We start from the raw sequence: 21,326 nt of genomic DNA on the forward strand, positions 1-21,326 counted from the left end.
AACAGTGAATAGAAATCTTTACAAAAACCGTTTTTATAAATTATTAATTTTCTTTGAATAATTATTTTAAAAAAATATTATTATATTTATAAATATTTTAATTATCATATTTATTATTCATGAATCAATAAATTAAATTATATAATATGTTTTCCACTATTTTTAAAATTTTATCTTTTTATTTTTACTTTTATGAAAATTTTCAAACGTTAGATTTACCTTTATTACGAGGCTAAAAACTACAAAAATTATAACTTATAAGCAGGACTTCATTCTAAGTGTTATAATTTGGGTGTGTCTTTGATTTTATAATAACGTGACACAACAATTAATAACATTTTGTAACAAAAAGTATAAACTATATGTCATCTTTACAAAATTTTTAATACTAAAAACAACTAAGAAAAATTATTCTTCAAAATGTTTACAAATGAAAAGAACTTATTTGTCTAAAAATAATTAATGAAAATTATTCTCCAAAGAACTGTCCATGTAACACTCATTATGATACATGTATTATCAACATCGTCTCAATACAAGGTTTTATACTTACACAAAATCACAATTTCATCAAAAATCTCCACTACATCATACAAAGTTACCAAATACCTTGTTTATGTGAAACTATCAATTATTACTCTCACAAAATTTTCAGTCTTTCATTCACTCTGAATATCCACGATTTGTTCATACATAGTTCACAACCACTCACTTTTACAAAGTTTATAAGATATCTCAACCCACATAGGATTACGAGTCCTGCCACTCACACAAAGATTGTTAGTCATAGTAGTCATATAGATAGTGACGTAGTTCACCACTCATGCTTACACATAGATTTACACAGTTCACTATTGCTCACACGGAGTGACGGAGTTCACTTATGCTCACACAAAGATTGACACAATCCACTCATAGACTTATAGGGTCCACCCATGCTCACACATAGACTTATTGGATCCACATGATACTAGTGTTCAAAGAGGGTTGCTCACACACAAAACATCAATCACTTTAACACCACACATAGTATTCTAGTCATCCATGAACTAAAATAAATAAAAAAAATCTAAACTTTCAACTCATTCAAGCAAAAAAAGAAAAATATAAAACAAGAGAACACAAAAACAAGAAAGCAAGATAATTAGCTCTGAATACTCAAATATTTAAACTAAACCCTGAACCTTCTTTTTTACTTTATGCCTCTACTACATGTTTTCTTCCAAAATGCTTCAAAATCACTCGTATTCTACATGTTTTTAGATTTTTATTGCTTGTCACTATTCAACTCACTTATTATACTGAAACTCTCAATCCAAGAATACAATTATCTTCTGAGAGATTCAACGAAATATTAACAAATAAATCGTTTACATATATTCTTATATTCTTATTTCATAGAATATAATTCAGTATATACACCCGTATATACTTTATTTCAAATTGATTTTGTTTAATATCTTCTTAATTGATATATTATTTATCTGAATATTATCTTTTAAATGAAATAATTTTTTTAAATAAAGTAATTATTAAAACTCTTTTATATCTTAGAAAATCTTTAAATTAAACAAATATTTTAAATTAATAAAACATCTATCTTTTATAATAATCTTTTAAATAAAATAAATCTTCTAAATGAAATCAATAATTTTTTTTATTTTTTACTTAAAATATATATTTTTTAATTATTATAATTTTTAGGTCTTACAAGACTTACCAAATTAAATTATTTCAAAATTTATAAATTTAAATTTTGTTAATAATTTTTAGAATCAATTGTGCTATTTAAATAATTATTTAATAAAGTATGATATTTAAATAAAAATATACCTTGGAAAAAAATGTCTAAGGAATCACAATCTTTTAAAGTGAACAACGTACTTTATTTAGAAAATCCTAGGTAATAAAAAAAAATCACCAATATATAAAAAAGTAATATCTTAATAATATATGATTATGTTTCTACATATGTTCGCATAATTCAAGTTTATTATACTCTGTGTGTGTGAATTTAAATTGATTATACACTATCAATGAAAAAATTTCAAGAGTCTCAATTAATATAAACACAGATTTTCCAAATTTTTATGATAATTCTCCAAATTTCAATTTATTTATGACATGCAATTACAAAAATTAACAAAAAAAAAATCATGTACGTTAGCAAAAAGGAAAAAAGGTCGCATTTTTTTCTTTTTTATCTTTCTCATAAATATAATTTAAATATTAAAATTATTGGAATCTTAATCATTCCTTCAAAAGATAGCTCAATCTTAATAAAATGAATCAATACTTAAAAAAAATTAAAATAAAATTGATTTAATAAAAGATATAGAAATCTTAAAGATAATCTATTTCTGTTTTTATGCATTTGTTACCAAATAAAGAGATTCTATCTCAACCTTAGTATAAATACACATAACCTGATACATGTGTACATGTTCATCATTCAAGATGGCAGATGTAGAAGGAATTATATTTCAATGTCACTGTCACGTGCAAACTGAAGAAGATGGAGCGAAGGTCAAATTCAGTGACATGTTAAGGATTGATGTAACTATCAGTGTTCAATTTATACATTATTCTCATGGTATTGAAACATCAACTTTATTAAAAAGTTCAATACCTATTAGCTGTGAGAATTTCATCTTAAACAATGAAGATTTCGTAAGGAGCTTGACATCCGATCCACGCTGTTCTCATTACTTCGTCCCAGAAATGGTTGATCTTACATCAGAAACCATTGTTAACATGAGTGTCGAAATTTTAGAATTTTGCTGTGATTCGGAGTCTGTAGATTCAGAACGCCATGAATTGCCTCTCAATTTAGACATCATAGTGGATGTACTTCAAGATGGAGAAAGCGCAGAGGAAGAAGAAGAGATTGAACAAAATACAACCCAGATTCCAGCGTCTGAAGAAGCCATTAATTCCCTCAAGACGTTCACAAATTCATCTATTTTGAGGATGAAAATCGAAAAGTGCGGCATTTGCATGGAAAATTTTCCTTTCAAAGAGGATGAAGAAAGTGTGAAGTTATCGTCGATGCCTTGTGATCATGTTTTTCATCATCAGTGTATTGTACAATGGCTACACAGAAGTCACACTTGTCCTTTATGTCGTTATCCTATGCCTATTTGATTTATTTTATACCAAATACCTTTGTTTATTATATTTGTTTTATTTTTAGTACTTATACATTTTACTTCAAATATTTAAAATTTAATATATAAATTATTCCGCAAATATTTGCCCTGGTTGGATGAATTGTTTATTTGGAGTATTTTTTAATGTGAATGATTCTACTTTATTTGTTGCTGGAAACTTTTCTCTGAATTATAGTATATAGATTAGGATGGGTGTTATCCCTATAACGTGTTAAGATGAAAAAAAATTAAATGGAAAAGAAAGAAATTAAAATTATAAATTCCAAAATATTAAAATAATAAAAATATATGTAGCGATAACGGAATGTATCATGATAAGATAATAACACACGTTATTTAATCAACAGTCACATTATCTAATTAACACAGTTAAGAAGATAAATTTATAGCGACCACTAAATTTTAAAAAATTAAATTTATTGAATATTAAAAAATCACAAAAGTTTATGAGAAACTGAATTGATAGTTATCAAAATCAGATACTTAAAACATAATTATATCAAAATATAATAATTATGTGACTCACGATACGTAGAATATGTCAATTAAAAATAATTATTTTCTTTTAATTCTGTGAAGTCTACGTTAACTGTTTTCATACTATTAATGGAAATATGATTGTTGCATTCCGGCTATAAAATATATCAGTTAACAATAACCAATTTCTTTTAATATGTTGAATCTCAATCCTAATAATTATAGTTGATGTTATTGATTGAAACCTAATAGTTGCATTCTCTCATATCATTAATTTTAATTAATTTATTTTATATCATAAATACTCATCTATTAAATATTTAGCTTTGTATTATAAAAAATTACATCAATATATTTTAATTCTATTTAATTATTTTCTATTATTATATAAATAATATTATAATAAAAATAAACGAAAAAATAGGAGATGATACGTTCAGTTATTTTTGCGAACTTGATTTGTTAACTTATCAAATTTGTCAACTTTATATTTAAACCATTCCGAAAACATTTATAGTACTTTCGATCCTCCTTGTCATTGTATGTACACGTTTAAATTCCGGTCCACGTTTTCTTAATATATGTTATTAATTGTTTACGTAGTATAAATATATGGCATGTCAAATATTTTTTTTACAATCAAGTATAATTACGAAGTATTGATAATGGGAGATAATTTTTTTTATTTAAAATATGTGTCAATGTCAATGGTTTTTATCTAAAAGTGAATCATATTTTTTTAATAAAAATAACTTAAATTATAATTAACCTATTTTAATTATTTTCTTAGTCGAAGATACGCGATATTAGTTATTTTATATAAAATTAGTATTAAGTAAACATTTTATTTACATATTTTATATAATGGACTTTGGAAGACATAGTATGCATATAAAGGCCGACTTTCCAGTCATGAGAGCAACCCATTTTAGCGACAGAAATGGGCCAACACCGATTTGGGCCTATGAGCTTCTTCCATGCATTTTGCATTCATTTTGGAACGGCTAAAAGATCTCCTTAGAAATAACTCTAAATTAAGAAAACAAATTGTGTACAAAAATTTTAATAATTTAAAAGACTAAAATTACAGAATTTGTTTAAAGTTAGGATAAAAAATACAATGAAAACTATTTATAATTATATAAGAGTGCAAGTTGGGTAATCCACAATATTTAATTGTATGGCATTTTTCATTGCATATTGCCGTCGTTAATAATGTTAATAGAAAATATAGAAAAATGATGAATTTGTCACTACTGCACACTACAAAAGCTTGCTGTTATGAAATCCCAATCTTTGTGTAAATTATTATTAGCATAAATACCAACTTCTTTATGCATCATCTTCATGTCATTCACAGCGTTGGAAGCATGCGAGAAAATGGGAGTTGCTTAAACATTCTTATCACTTCGATTCGTCTTCGATCGATTGATGGTATTTTACAAACCAAACGTGTCCCTTCTAATTGGATTATGTGAATAAGCACAAAAAAAGTGTAAGAATCTATGACGAAAGCTTCGGCATTATTCGCTTATTTTCATTCACTCTCGGCTTCTGTTTCCAGCTCATTCCTATACTAGCCCTTACAAGTCGTTTCTTTTTCACGCATCTCTTATTTCATTTTGAACTTTAATAATTATTTAAAATTAAAGATTCGCTAATACTCACTAAAATAAAATAAAATATAGTTGTATTTTTTATGCTGAAAAACAAGTGTATATATATAAACAATAATCAGAGAAGTGAAGTGGACGAAGACCGCTATTTTGATGTAAATGAAACTTAATCAGCAGCGATTTTATCTAAAAGTGATTATATACAGACCTAGAACAAGGCACATCTCACCATACTGTAACTAATCTTTACAAGTAGAGGAATATTAAATGAACCAGTCCTGACATGGTGAGGGATATCTGGATTGACTTTATCTAAACAAGGCTAATATGATTCTTCACCCATTAGTATTTTCACAGAGGTCATGCTTTGTTTTGGTGGTTAACTCTAACAATAATATGAGTGAAGAATCTTAGATGTGAAGATTCTTTTGCATCAAAAGTTTTACTAACAAGGATTTGAGATAAGAGTATCCCTTGTGATAAAACAAAAGTATACGAAGATCGTTATTGTGGTACTCGGGGTTGAAAATGTTAATGTATAAGAGGAAGTGTATTAATGTGAAAATAACTCACCTTTGAAAGGAGGTTAGGTTGCTAAGAATCTAAATGAGTCTAAGTCTTAATGATAGAAATGAAAAATTTGAGAAAAATATAATGTATAAGACTCATAATCCACAATCTTATTTTGCAACGGAAGTACTGTCAATTCTTTATGTGATTGGATTTTTGGTGATGTGTCATTCAACTGAATCTCGTAAGAAAGATTTATCAATTTATCCAAATGTTTGAGAGTTTACCAATATAGAAGGAACTACTCTTTAAAGAAGAGTTAGAGATTAATGAGAATTTAAGTGATTGTAAATCCCAAAAATAAAAATGAAAAATTTGAAAAAAATATAAGGTACAAGACTCATAAACCTATAACACTGTTTTCGTTTGGAGGTAGTATCAGTTTATGTGAATTGGATTTGAGCCTTACCAATGATGCATCATTTCAACTGAATCTCGTCAAAAAATCCATCCGTTTATCCAGATGTTACATGCTCCTAATTGAAATTTACATTATGTTTTATTTGTTGTTATTTTTATCTTTTTCATAAAAAAAATATTTAATTAATATTTAACATAATAAATGCGTAGAACACAGGTATAGATATATTTATTTTTCAATAAAGTGATTTTTACAAGTTATCAAGTGATTTATGGCTATCGTAACTTTTAAATAATTTGTACTTAGTAGTAGATGTTACATAGAAATTAGAAGAGACCATAATTGTCTTGAAAAAAAACAAAATCCAATACCACGACTTTGGTTTGAGATTATAGCAAATGCAGGGTTATAGGACTGTAAAAAAAGATCACACAAGCTGTTGAGATGGAGTGTGCAATCACACGAAAATTTATTGGAGTCAATGTAATTCATAAATAGTAAGTTAAAACTGCATATCTGGCGTGTTTTATGAGTTTAGAATATTTTTTATATCAAAGACAACGCTAATGCAAAAGTTACTATTTTTCACGTTGTTACTAAAAGATGTGTTTCTCAGAACATATTAACACGGTTTTGGAACACAACTTAACATGTCTTGTATGTAGTATGCAAAATATGAACTAGTTTGACCGTTCCATATACGAAAAATTAGTTTAATATCTCGATTCGCCCATCTTACACAAAATGCTAATTGATCCACATTTTAGTTACATGATTTGTTTCCTGTGCAGAATATTTATAAACTTGAATTTCAAAATATTTTTCCTCCTTGTACACAAAATGAAACAAGTATTTATCGATATTTAAAATTAAAATGAGCATTTTTATCTACATATTTTTGTTGCATTTCACGAAACTGACATTCTTAAATGTCTATGGCAAACCAATTATCCATACAGGAATATAAGGAATAAATGCGCTCCAATACATGATTTTTGGAGAATACGCTAGAAAAAAAAAATGAGAAATGAGCTATTGTGTCCATGTGAACCGGAAAAAAAGAAAATTAAAAAAAGGAAAATTATTTTTTAACAAAATTTTGTTGACAAACTTTTGACAATCGACAAGTAGGGACACTTCAATGGATGAAAGAAATATTTGATGTAACTTTGAGAGAGAACAAAAAGGTTTGGTGTGTTGAAAAACCAACTTTGTCAAAAAAAAATTTGTCAAAGTATCATAATGCTAAAAAAATTCTGGGTTTAGTTTTATGCGTACTAGCGAATCAGCCCGCCTCGTCCCATCGCTGATCTACGTGTGTTGTGGATCAAACTTATGCGGGCTCGTGAGCTCAAAAACCTCAACATGCCCCAAGGGGCCTTCTCCCTGCACCTCCAACAGTTCTTCTGTACCCCCAAAATTGACCGTTATACTCTTTTTTAACATACGAGTGAGAGTGGGTGAAAGTGGGTAGGGACACAGTAAATTTCATTTACTGCGTCGCCAAGGTCCCTGCACCCCCAAAACGTTATTATTACTATTTCTTCTTCTCCCGTTTCTTCTCCATCTCACTCTGCTTTCATTTAAAATTTTGCTCAGTTTCATTTTTTGTGGTCTGTGGTCCCTGAGAGCTTTAATCTTTTTTTCTGTTTGTGATTTGAAACGTTGTTTTCCGTTTCATAAACTATATCACGAAATCTTTTATGAAACGGATTGTGGCATGCGTTTCAAACTTTTACCAAACGGATTACAAAAGTTGTGCCGCGAAAAAAGTCAAAATATATGGGAAACGGAATACAGATTCCGTTTCATAACATTGTGAAACGGATTCTGTAATCCGTTTCATAAAAAAAATTGCAATTTTTTTTGAAACGGAATACAAATTCCGTTTCATAACATTGTGAAACGGATTCTGTAATCCGTTTCCTAAAAAAAATTGCAATTTTTTTTAGGAAACGGATTACAGAATCCGTTTCACAATGTTATGAAACGGAATCTGTATTCCGTTTCCCATAAACTTTGCTTTTTCTCATTCATAACAAAATTACACCCCACCCCATTACTTTTAAAACTTACTCTGTGGTAAATATATATATATATATATATATATATATATATATATATATATATATATATATATATATATATATATATATATATATATATATATATATATACATGACTCATGTTCGTAGCTGGTTGTGGGGATGCTGTAAGTCACCTTTCTTAATTTAATAATATAGTTTCTTACAATGACATTTGTTTTTGGTGTTTTAATTCAATGAAGGCATAAACCTAATGTTGGTTTCTAAATTTTCCATGCTAGACTCAGACTCGAAAGAAATGTTTGTTGGATTTACTCCTTAAAATTAGTGACGGACCACTTTAAAGTTAATCATATATAGACACACATGCAACAAAAAGATTTCAAATAAATGGAGCTAAAACGGATTTCACGAAAAACCAACAAAAAAAAGCCAAAACGGATTCTAAAATCCGTTTCAGCATCCTCCCACACGAATTCCATAATCCGTTTCTGAAAAAATCAAAAAAAAAAAAAACGAAACGGAATGTATATTCCGTTTCATGCGCCCTCCACGGATTCCACAATCCGTTTCTGTTAAACAAAGAAGTTGATTATATTCATAGCATGTTTCACAAAATAAAAAATATATTTTTCACAGATAATTTACCTGTTATTGTAATTTCTGAGATATTGCTCATCCCAAAAGAATTTTTATTATATTTAAAAAATGCTTTTATAAAGTGTGAGGGCAGAAGAAAGGAGTGATCAGAACTGAGGGAGAAGTAATATAATATATAAAAAAAAAACAAAAAAAAAACTTTAGTGTGATCACGTGGAACAAAGAGTTTCTGTTCCTATCACTAGTAGTTTGAAATAACATAAAAGGAAACATCACCTTTTTGAAATTTGATTTAAACATTCAGTAATGACAGATTGATATTTAAAGTGAATCATTACTATGAAAAAACAATTAAGTGAAACATTGAGAGAATGAAAATAAATTAAAGGTTATCAGTATTTTATAAATGTCAACAAATTTAATTAAAATTTTGAAACAAAAATAATATAAATAAGGTTAATTTAAGAAATTATAATTGAAGTTATGCATAACAAATCTAGACCTGCCCTAAAGCCGCGGATTTCATAATCCGTTTCTGTAAAAATCAAAAAAAAAAAGAAGAAACGAAATGTGTATTCTGTTTCATCCTCCACCGGATTTCACAATCCGTTTCAACAAAAAAGAAACGGAATGTGTATTCCGTTTTATATGGGTTTGTTTTGGGGTGCAGAGCGTCAGGGTAGTTTTGATTGGGATGCAGGAGATTTTACTGTGTTTTCTCTTTCTTCGTTACCTTTTTACTATGGGCAAAACTGGAAATATATAAAGTTTTGGGGGTACAGGAGAAAGGGTTGGGGGTGCAGGGAGAAGCCCCCTGCCCCAATGCTTTTTACTATGGACCTGTGTACCAGTAAGCCAAATCCGCCCACTTTACTACCCCTGCTTAAAATTGTGTAAGATCAAATGAAGAAGAAAAAAGTATATTAGTGATTTACTTTTTGAGAAGAAAAATAAATTTATAACTTTTATGCTCTCTTTGCTTAAGATAATTTAATGTTTCAAAGGAAATGGTAAGATGGAATATGAGATGATTATTACATTCGTTAGCCTTGATTCTAGAGCGAGTGAAAACAATAATTTGTGAGATGTACCAATTTTATCATCTAACCTAATCAAAACATATTTGAGAGATTATGTAATGAAAGACCAGTTTACCCTTTATTTAACATCGAGCGACAATTTTATGAATACAAAGGAATTGGTTCGGTTTGGTTGGAACCAATCCCATGAAAACAAAAATATATTTAATCCAAATTTAATAATAATATTAAATAATAATAATAATAAAAGTAATATTAATAATAATTATTATATTAATGTTAATAAAAATAAAAATATATTAATTTTAATTATAAGGACAAAATTTTAATTTTACATTTTAATATATTAAAACTTTACTTTTTACCTATCATATCATTCAAATAACTCAAAAACTTTACCTCTAAGTCTACTTACTTTCAAACTCAAATATTTAAAAAAATAATAATAACATACATTTTATTCTCTAATCCACTCATATTGATGTTCTCACTCATCCTCAAATCAATATTTTGAAGTGAACATAGCCTCTACGAAACCTTCAAATACTCATGTGTATCCTTATTTAATGTTAAGTATTTTATAGAGTTAATTGTTTTAAGTTTGCATTTGATCCAATTGGACTCGATAATATATGAAACACAATCAAATGAACTAATTTGTTAAAATGATATATTATTTTTCTACTAAATTTGGTTAAATTGTGAAATTGAAAAGAAAGGTTTTAGTTGAAATATATTTTATGGTATACATTAATTCTTACTTTTAAAATGTAAATTAACCAGAAATAAATACAACGTATTTCATGAGAAAAAGAGATAAAACAAATTATTAATTAACTATTTGAAAAATAGAATACAAAAAAGTACTGTTCTAAAAAGAAAGTAGTGCATGTTGGTTCCCGCATGTAAAATGTCCAGTGAGCTTTTAAACGCATGAAAACTTCTGAAATTAAAAGAATACAGAAATTTGTGGAGCTAATTGGATGCAGAATGTGACAAGATGAGGTCATTCTTGTCTTATTGACTAATATACTTTATATTTTATCTTTTTATTATTAAAAAGGTAGATTACTTTATATGATCAAATAAAGAACCTTCAGAAAAAAGAGAAGGGAGATAAAGTGCTCTGACCATTTTTTTTTTTCATGGATCTCTTCTTGTTGTTCGTCTTCAATCCAAACACACGTTAATTAAGTCAACTTTTAAATTAATGTAAAAAAAAAAATCCTGACAAACAATGTTAAAAAATATAATTTAATATCAATATAAATTATAAAAAACTAACATCACCTTATACCCAAAAAAATATATTTATGAAGGTCATTTAAACAATTTGTGGACTATTATTAAAAAATAACTTATTAAACTATACTTTTTAACTTATTAAATATTATTTAATATTAAAACAAAATTTGTATTAAATGATAATTAAATATTTAATTTTAAAAAATATATAATTTAATAAACTTGAATGATCTTATTTAAAAACGAAAGCTTAAAATCCATATACTTTCTTGTCCTTGAAGCTTGTGGTAATTGTATCGTGGCTGCCACATTTCTTCCTCTCAACTCTTATGACGTGATTGAGTTGAATTAGACAGCATATTAATATAAGCTAATTAGTACAAACCAAGTGTAAATTAGCAATGAATACGCATAAAAAAAAAATGATAAAAGAACTCTCATTATTTATTTAGACAGTGAACTGAAAATGTTACTAGTATTTGTATCTCAAATTCAAATTGTTTTTTATTTAAAAGAATGTTTTTAATAATTTTTCATTCTTTTAGAAACTAAAACAAAAATTATGTCAAAGATAATTTCTCTTTCATTTTACGACGATTTGGACAGGTATTCTGATGAATCCTATAAAATGTAACAAGTGTATTTTGAATTTTGAATTGAATGAAATGAATTTATTATTACAGGAGGTGTAGTTGATATACTGTTAATATTTTTATTTACAAAATTCAAATTTTAAAAATAAACTTCCTTCTAAGATCAACAAGCGTTGGTATGATATATTGTTAGAATTGACTGTCCACAATCACAATCTCTTCTGGGAACAATTTAAAATGAATTTACAACGTTATTCTAATATTTGTTCTGTCCATTACCGTTTCAATATTTTACTATTTTCAACTATCAAAGTAAAACAAACCTTATTTTTTTCTCATGACCGTCAACGATAATGATCAGGAAATTAAATGAATAAAAACTCTTTATTAATAATAATTAATAATATAGATTATATATATAACACATATTAATGTGATTATTCTCACCTAAGATTGATTTTCTATAATGGAAAAACCGAGGAATGTGATTTTTTTGTTTTAAATAATTCATTATTTTACTCATCAATTTCCTAGTCTACTATAATTGAAGTGTGTTTGGAAACACGTCTTCAGGAGCTAAAACGGTCATATAGAAGGTTAAAAACGTATAAATAACATCACAACTTTACTTGAAAATTCACAGAAAAAAAGTGTATGTAAACATGCTAATTTCGTTCTAAATTCTAACACTCAACTGAAAATGTACACGTTTTTGTAATTATTTTAGGAGGAAATGTTTGTAATGTAATTATAAGGAAAATACATGTTACGAAACATTCTTACTCAGCCATGTTTACCTTTTACAACGTTAGTGCTCCCCAGAAGGCGATGGGTCCACCGAAAGAAAATCCAAGTAAAATCATTTGTTTGGAGGGAACGATGAAACATTTTCTGTACGTTTTTGTCTTTTAATAATCATAATTCATTTTGATCATTTTACAAAACAAATTCTATAAACTCAGCATTATTCCCATATAAATATCCCCATCCTCGTTCCTTCCGACTTTCATTTCAGAAATACCAGAGTAGAAGCATTTTCATAACTTCTTATTTTTTATTATTTCGTTCTTTAATTTTTAGAGTATCTAACCACGCCCAAGATTCAATTCTCTTATCATGGATCAGCTCAAACTATCACTTCAATTTTTACTAACACTTCATCTATTAGCATCAGGTAAATAACTCACCAACAAATTCACAAGTAACTAGGCAACGGAAACTATGAAATTAAACTGTAACAAATTTTGGTGCTGGTGCAGGTGCAGTATCAACCACAACCTTCACCGTGGTTAACAAATGCGACTATTCAGTGTGGCCAGGCATTCTCTCAAACGCAGGAATCGCGGCGCTTCCAACAACCGGTTTCCTTCTACAAACCGGAGAGGCCAAAACCATCACCGCTCCAACCTCTTGGGGTGGCCGTTTATGGGGCCGCACTCTCTGCACGCAAGACTCCGCTGGAAAATTCTCCTGCCTCACGGGCGATTGTGGCTCCGGCACGATCGAATGTGCGGGCAACGGTGCCTCGCCGCCAGCGACCTTGGCCGAGTTCACACTCAACGGTGACAGAGGTCTTGATTTCTTCGACGTGAGCCTAGTGGACGGTTACAACGTTCCGATGCTGGTGACTCCTCGTGGTGGCTCCGGTGATAACTGCACCAGCACGGGGTGCGTTGGGGACCTCAACGGCACGTGCCCTTCGGAGCTTAGGGTTACAAGCGTGGATGGAAAACAGAGCATGGCGTGTAGGAGTGCGTGTCAGGCGTTCGGGTCCCCGCAGTATTGCTGCAAAGGCGTGTATGGGTCTCCCAACACTTGCAAGCCTACGGCATATTCGCAGATTTTCAAGAGCGCTTGCCCACGCGCGTACAGCTACGCGTATGATGACAAGACCAGCACTTTTACATGTGCACCCTCTGCGGATTACACCATCACTTTCTGCCCTTCCCCTAATGATAACCCCAGGTAATTTTAATCTTGCTTTTCACACAAGGGTAATTTCGTCTTTCACGTGAAATATGAACGTTGTGTTGGGTGGTGTTTCACGCATTTTCTGCTGTGTTTCTATTATTTATTCTGTGTTACTACTTTTCACTTGGACAACGACAAAGTAGCTGTGTTTTTGTACAGTCATAGGGAGATGAGCGTTTCGGTAGACTAATAAAGAAGGAGAAGCTATTTACTATATATAATATTAATTAATAAATCCTTTTTATATTGAATTAGAATTAAAATATGTAAGTTATGTGATTTAGAAATATGTTTAGGTATAGTATGTGACATCAAATAGTACGGAGTACATATACTTAATTTATCTCTGAAAATTCCAAATTAAAAGATAATGAAATCTTACTCTTCTTGTCCACTTGAAGTTAACATTTGGTTGAAATATCACTTCATTTGTCGGAAGTAGGAGTTATGATAATGAAAACTATAACCATATTTCAGACAATCTACTCAGCACTAAGCAGGTACCATAACATGTTAGAAAGAATTACTAGTACAATAATGGTGACATACCTTTAAGTGTTTAAAATAATTAAACATACTTTGATGAAAGTCGAATCTCAATGAGTTGAATTTAGGATGATATCACTTAATTTAATGTACATGATGATCACTCATCTTTTGGCAGAACACAAAATAAGGCAGTCCTGTTATCTAGTTCACAATTAAATAAACGACAACTGGTACTCAATAATGTTTGGAATCACATGTTGATCCCTTTCTCATTTTCACTTTTTATCTTCGAACTAATGTGCACAAGTTTGTTTATCTTATAATCCTTATTCTGGATTTGCAGTCAGAAATCGTGGCAGGGGCAAAACCCGAGATCAGATAGCAGTGGTTCTTCTTCTGGGTCGCCGCAACTTAACAATGGCACAATGGTGTATGTAGGAGGTGCCATGGATCAAAGTGAATTATCATGGTCAGCAGGTACACATGTGAAGGAATCTCAAGCCATTGCTGGTTTTGTCAGTATCACCATTGCTCTTTGGCTCTTGTGCCACTTATAGTAACTACTTCCTCCTTCACCATTTTTCTAAACATTACACTTTTCTAAACATTACACCCATCATCAACCCATGTTTTTATGCCTAGAAAAGTGTTGGGATCCTATCCATCACTTGTCTGGTTTACTATGTCCTCGTGGCCCACGTGAGTTCAGCAGGGTCCACAAGCACCAACCATGATCACAACTCACAAGCATGCGGGTCATTTTAAATACCTCCATTGATGGAACTCCACCACCTTACAAGTTACAACTGTTTTGTTTTCTTGTGCCGAAAAGAAGAATCCGATGTTGTAGCTATGGTTATTGTTGGTAAATGGTGAAGATAGATAAATAGGGAGTGGGACATTTCATTTATCTTTTTCCTTTGTAGCTTTCTTGTTTAGTTTAATAGGTATATATACTGCATAATTCTTTGCGTTCTGGGCTATGCATTCATTTACAGTTCTACTTTCACTATGCTACTAGCGTCACAAAATTAATTGCTGATGTTTTCTGAACTTTCACTTCTCAACGTTGTTCCTCTCTCTTTCCTTATCAATAATTTCATTTCATGCCAAGTGTATGTATAGAAGTATATAAAACAAAAATAATATAAATGGTACCAAGATACCCAAAGGCTCTTGTCCGAAATGATTTTGAGTGATTTCAATAAGATAAAATTAACTAAAATTGTCGGGACTGACATTATTCAAAGAAAATTAAGTGTGACGAATCTACTTTATTAAGTATAATATATTATTATTAAAATCTATTTCAAATATCATATACTAATATATGTTTAAAATATTACAAGGTTTTAAATCTTCATTAGGTGAAAATATTTAAAAATAAATAAATACTACTTGGCCTGATCTGACCCACAGTCTATTTATTGAGCAACCTTTATACAAATTTCCTTGAATCCATTAAGAAGAAAGTGGTGTGGTAGTGGCCACAGTTTGGTTTGGCCTTCAGTGATGTAATCTTGCAATCTTCTGGAACCAGGCGTTTATGAATCTGATATCTGAAACAATTTGATTCTGTCATCGGATTTTTGGATCACCCAATTCATTGTCCTGTGGTTGGTGCTTCTTCTACATCTTATCCCTTTTTATATTTCAACTTCATAGGGACTACCAAATATTTTATTTATTTTTCATAATTTACACCTACTATCAGTAGTTAAGCATTGGGACTTCATAACAAAGACATATATAGCAAGCATTGAATAGTTTATATTATCCTTTATTGTTTTAGTAAACACCATTATTCAATTTGTTTCTGCCGTCTGCAGAATATGCAAGAAAAAACTATAATTCTTTCTGTAAAATATATAAAGCAAGACACTTTTACATTTTTTAATATGAAAAAATTAGTATATCTGTTGAAAGTGCGATTAATTTTCTCGTTAGTTTTTCTTTTCAATTATTGTCTTATTTTATTTATGAAAAATTATATCTATACATCTTTTATTAAATAAACACCCACCTGAAACTTTATTTTAATACTATAATCATACATGTTTCAATTAAAAAAAAACTTAACTAAAGTGTTAATATAATTAGTTATCAAATGGTTGTTTTTTTTGTTACGGATTGCCAAAATATGAAGGCTCTTTATTTATGTAACTAATAAAACTTTTAACTAATATAATGAAATGGTTTGACTTTTGGCACACTCAATTTAGTGGTTGAAATTGGCATATCATACATCCAAAGGGATTATACAAATGGTCATAATTGGGTTTTCTTGTTAAAATGGTGCATTCTGTTTTTGGGGGCAAAAATTGCATGTGTTTTTGGATTTATTGTATCATTATATGGTGATTTTCTCCCTACATCTTTACATAAAAAAGACATTTATGTTTTATCCTTTTTGCATTAGGTGATATGAATTTAAAAAGAACTGAAAGTCGTTTTTTATTTTCGGAAGATAAAATGATAAGCTTATTTTGTGCGAGGTGCAAGAAGAAATTTATGGTAGGGGAGAAAGAAACTGTCTTGAATTTTCCTATGAGAAAATAGGTGTTCAACATTGCAATCCACCCTACTCTTAATAATACTGCACTCGGATTTTTATTAAGAAATTAAGTGAAATTCAACCTAACTAAAGTTGAAAAAAAAAATTGCTAAACATATTACCACATTTCTGTCACTACTCTGAAGTTAGTTTTGACTTTTAAATTGTACAATGTAAAAATCACAGATTGGAAAGTTTCTTTTTTATATGGGTGTGCATGAAGAAACATCACTTGGGCCTAAATTATTGTACGGAACAACAACGATAGAGACATCACCTTACAAACCCATGGGCCTAATTTGAAATCTACAAAGTAGAGCAAAATAAAGTGTCAGAAGTGGGATTTGAACCCACGCCCTCGATAGAGGACCAGAACTTGAGTCTGGCGCCTTAGACCACTCGGCCATCCTGACTTTTTTATTAAACGTTATTTCCAATCTGTATAATTAGATGCATATCAATATTTTATTCATTGAATTTAAAAACATATTCTGCGTCTTATTTCTTTTATTTTGTATATAATAGATATTTCAAATATGTTAAGAGTGGGTATTGTATGGAATTAATTTTAGATCACGTCCAGAATCCTTTATTATTTTATGAAAAAGTTATAAAAAAATTATTGGTTCAACCTGTAGGATATAGATACATACAGATATAAAAACAAGAAAAAGATAAATAATTGATGTGTTTAATTACATAATCCGATGAAAATAGATGTGAAAAATAAAAATAAAAAGTAAATATTTGTTAAATGGAGGTACCATCTTTAAGCAAATTAATAATTATCTATTGTAAGTCTATATATATATATATATATATATATATATTGATTAATAATAATTGTACAGTTTTCTATTTTACATTTTTTCCCCTCCCTCCCACACAGTAAACATACATATTATTATTTAAGAGCTAAATAAATTTGGAAGTACTTTTAAATTGATCTCTATAACTGAACTTCATGATAGCATGCCTGCAAATGTTTGATTAAGATGATTACGGTTAATTATTAATTTAACTGTTGTAATAAAGCTACTATCAAAAATCAATTATCAATCAATTAAAGATTAGAAAACACATAAATATGTAATTATAAAAGAGTAACTGAAGCGATGTCAAATAAAACAAAAATCAGAATTCTTCAAGCACTCTAACACGCGAAAAAAAAAAATTGATTCAACATATAATTATTTGAATGGTTAGGTCTTTTTCATCTGATTTTTTTTTAACAAAAAAATATTAAACTTAATTGGTAAATTAGGTAGCATTTATGTTTTCTGTTAGGTGGTTTCTTGACATATATTTATTGATTTTAGTATAAGTAATAGAGCATCACTGAATTAATTCGTTTTCAGTGACTTGACATGTTATTGGAAGCAGTCACTCAGATACGTATTTTGTTAATTAATCACTTCGTATTAATTTGAGTACAATACAACATACATTTATTTATTTTAGTGAACTTAAATTCAATCCAATTCTTTCACTTTCTTGTTGGGCTTCAAAGTTACGCCTGCTATGCTTCTATTTAGAACAAGCCAGGTCCTTTCTGCACCTCCATAAATTTCTGTCAGCACCACCTAAAAGAAACTTTCTAGGATTGTAAAATCCGAAAATGAAAATTAACTTTCAGATTAAGTAGTTATCATAGAATGAGTTTAACGTAAATAATTGTGTAAAGAATTAACACCTAAAATAGTTCACTTGCACTCACGCTAGTCATATGAGTGTAATTCTTTAATTAACATTTAATTTCAGTTATGATTTGTAGTTTTAGATGTTTCCATGACACAAACATTTATAGTTAAATTTTTTTTTTTCCAGTAAACAATAAAGTTTTAATATAGTTAAACTCTAATTGTGATACAGTTTCACCTCACAAAGGTTTCAAGAAGACTCAATAAAATTAGACATGTGAATATCATATTAAATAAAAAATGTATATAAATCTTTCACTGAGACTATAAACATGTAATATAACCTCATAATAATTGAGTTTAGAAATCATACCAACCTAAAATTAAAGTGGTCTATAATAAAACAAAAATAAGTGTAATCAAACTCACGTCCATACTATTTGGTTGTCAAACAACTTCACTTTTTGTTTTTTCTACAAATCAAGAAGATTATTAATCTATCGTTTTACACATTATTACTACTTATATAAGAGTTATCATTGACAATGAATGTATCTAAGATTCAGTCATATAGAATTAATGAGACATTGATTTGTTGAAAAAACAATTATTTTGATTCTTTTAAAAAAAATAGTTATTTTGACGGAAATTAAAAAATCAGATCAAAAAGGATTTCTTTTTTTTAATATTTTAAAATGTTATTTGGCTAAAACAAAATCGGTTAGTTCTTTTAAGTAGAGAAGAAAATGGATTGAGTAAAATATTAGTAAAAAAAAGAAGGTATAATTAGTCCTTGAATTTTTGGAATGTTCAATCTGGTTCTGAATTTTTGGATGGTTCAATTTGGTACTCTTAATTTTTTAAAGTGGTTTAATTTAGTATTTTTCGTTATATTCCGGTTAACGCCGTTTGTATACGCGTGAGTTGTCACTCTGCAATAGAAACAAGGGTGAAATTGTTAATGGGATTGGTTTGTTTGTTGAGTGTAATTAACATTGTTTTAGTCTCTATGTTGATGTGCCTTTGATCAAGTATATTCAGTATTGTTGGTGTATGGCCGGGTACATCCCGGCCCAATAAGACAGAAATGGCCGGGATCACCCCGGTCCAAGTATGAGGCACATTCGTTGTGGCTCAGTCAATGGGGTACCTGCTTTTCACCTTTTCTCCAACACAACACAGAGGACCCAATAAGTGTGATGGCCAGCCCGACCCCTTTTGGTCGTGTACATCCCAGCCCAATGATGTGACAAATAGAATATGGGATTATGGCACAGAGGAGCAGCGTACAATCTTATCCAACAAGGAAGGAGTTGATATTTGGCAAAGTACAGACAGACAAACCCCGAAAAGGAAGGAGTTGATATTTGAGAAGTACAGACGGCCAAATCCCAACAAGGAAAGAGCTGATCTTTGACAAAAGTACAGACGACGAACAAATCTCAGAATGGAAAGAGATGATCTTTAACAAAGATACAGACGAACAATCTCAGCCAATAAGGAAAAAACCAATGCGTGCAACCTCAGTCGGAAAAGGAAAAAATCGATCCTTGAATACAAACGGCCCACCAATAATAATAACAGGTCCATTAAGAAATTAGTATAAATTAAGATCTAGTGAACAGATAAAGGTACGTTTTTCTCACTGAACCAATTACGCCTCATATCGAATCACTTTCTGACTTGAGCGTCGGAGTGCCTGCAGGTACCCTCACTCCCGGAGTGCAGAGTCAGGGAGACTCAGGAGGAGTCCAGGAAAGAACAGGAGGAGATTCGACATAAAGGATTCTTGAGATTGTTTGGTTCCGTACTGAAATAGTATTGATCAGGTATAAGTATAATACTAAATTGATCCATTTTATAAAATAAGAATATCAAATTAAACATTTTAAAAATTTGAAAACCAAATTAAATAAATTAAAAAATTTTGGGAGACTAAATTCGTAATTATACGAAAAAAAATTGATCGTCCAACGTACTTTCTCCCTGATCGAAAACTGGGAAAGAGGAGGTTGGAGAAGAAGTAGTAATAATAGGTTTGGAGTGATAGCTGTATTTTTGTGTAATGATTGGGTGAGATTCATAGTGTGGTGTTGAGTGTCGCTAAAAAAGCCTTTAACAGCGGTCAAATGCTCGGAATTATAAATTCCCGTCTAAAAAAGTAACCCAAACCAAACTAACCATCATTAAAGATAAGAAAGAAAGTGTCCATAACTTTTTACGTGGCTTCTCAAGACGTTACAGATGCATGCCCCCTTAGGGAAGTGAGAAATCTGATCAAAGTGCAGTGTTCAAAAGGTACAGTGCAGTGTTCTTCGATATTACTCTTAGTAATCACCATAATATAAAATATTATGTGAATTACTTTTAAATAGAGATTAAATTGAGAATAATAAAATAAAATTTTGAAAAATCAGTGTAATTTTTGTTATGTTTTATAGATGGAGTTTTATTAAAGTTCAATCACATAAAATATTGATATCATTTTTAACCTAAAAAATTTAAAATTGTAAGACTATAAGTTTATAAGTCTTTTTTTTACATAATGTTATAATTTTTTTTTAATTAATGTAAGATTTAGACTCGTCCTTAATCTTTAATTTTACATAATATTATATTTTTTTATTTTTAATTAATGTAAGATTTAGACTCATATTTAAATTTTTAACGATTTTAATAGGTAAATATTTTAATAGGTAAATGTGTTAAATAAAAGGTGGAGAAAGATGTTATTTATGACCTCTTACCTAGCTAGTTTAAAGAAGGTCTGTGTGTACTTGATTCATTCGTGTTAAAGCGAGTACACACATGCCGAATATAACACTCACACTCACTCCTCAATAAATTCCCGATATGAAGGTTACAACAGTATGAGGAAGGAAGAAATTGAGAAGAAGAGACGTGGAGGGTTATGATTGGTGTTGAAAAAATGAAGCACACGTAGGAGTTCCATTG

General features: G+C 29.6%; 2 protein-coding genes and 1 non-coding gene across 3 annotated transcripts; 2 read left to right on the top strand and 1 right to left on the bottom strand.

Annotated features, from left to right (window-relative positions):
- The first annotated feature begins 2,457 nt into the window (after positions 1-2,457).
- On the top strand, positions 2,458-3,144 carry LOC114163738 (ERAD-associated E3 ubiquitin-protein ligase HRD1-like). The gene has a single exon (XM_028048033.1). It carries the CDS (start codon positions 2,458-2,460, stop codon positions 3,142-3,144), a length of 687 nt encoding a protein of 228 aa, XP_027903834.1.
- A 9,553-nt stretch (positions 3,145-12,697) lies between these two features.
- On the top strand, positions 12,698-15,244 carry LOC114164053 (thaumatin-like protein 1). Its single transcript, XM_028048528.1, has 3 exons — positions 12,698-12,891; positions 12,977-13,682; positions 14,521-15,244. The coding sequence occupies exons 1-3, from the start codon at positions 12,834-12,836 to the stop codon at positions 14,732-14,734; spliced, it is 978 nt and encodes a 325-aa protein (XP_027904329.1). The 5' UTR covers positions 12,698-12,833; the 3' UTR covers positions 14,735-15,244.
- A 1,816-nt stretch (positions 15,245-17,060) lies between these two features.
- TRNAL-CAA lies at positions 17,061-17,144 on the bottom strand. Its single transcript has one exon. It is a non-coding gene; the product is annotated as a tRNA-Leu (tRNA).
- Positions 17,145-21,326: the final 4,182 nt, after the last annotated feature.

This window comes from Vigna unguiculata, chromosome 9 (genome assembly GCF_004118075.2).
Source record: "Vigna unguiculata cultivar IT97K-499-35 chromosome 9, ASM411807v1, whole genome shotgun sequence".
In the NCBI taxonomy this organism is placed as follows: Eukaryota; Viridiplantae; Streptophyta; class Magnoliopsida; order Fabales; family Fabaceae; genus Vigna; species Vigna unguiculata.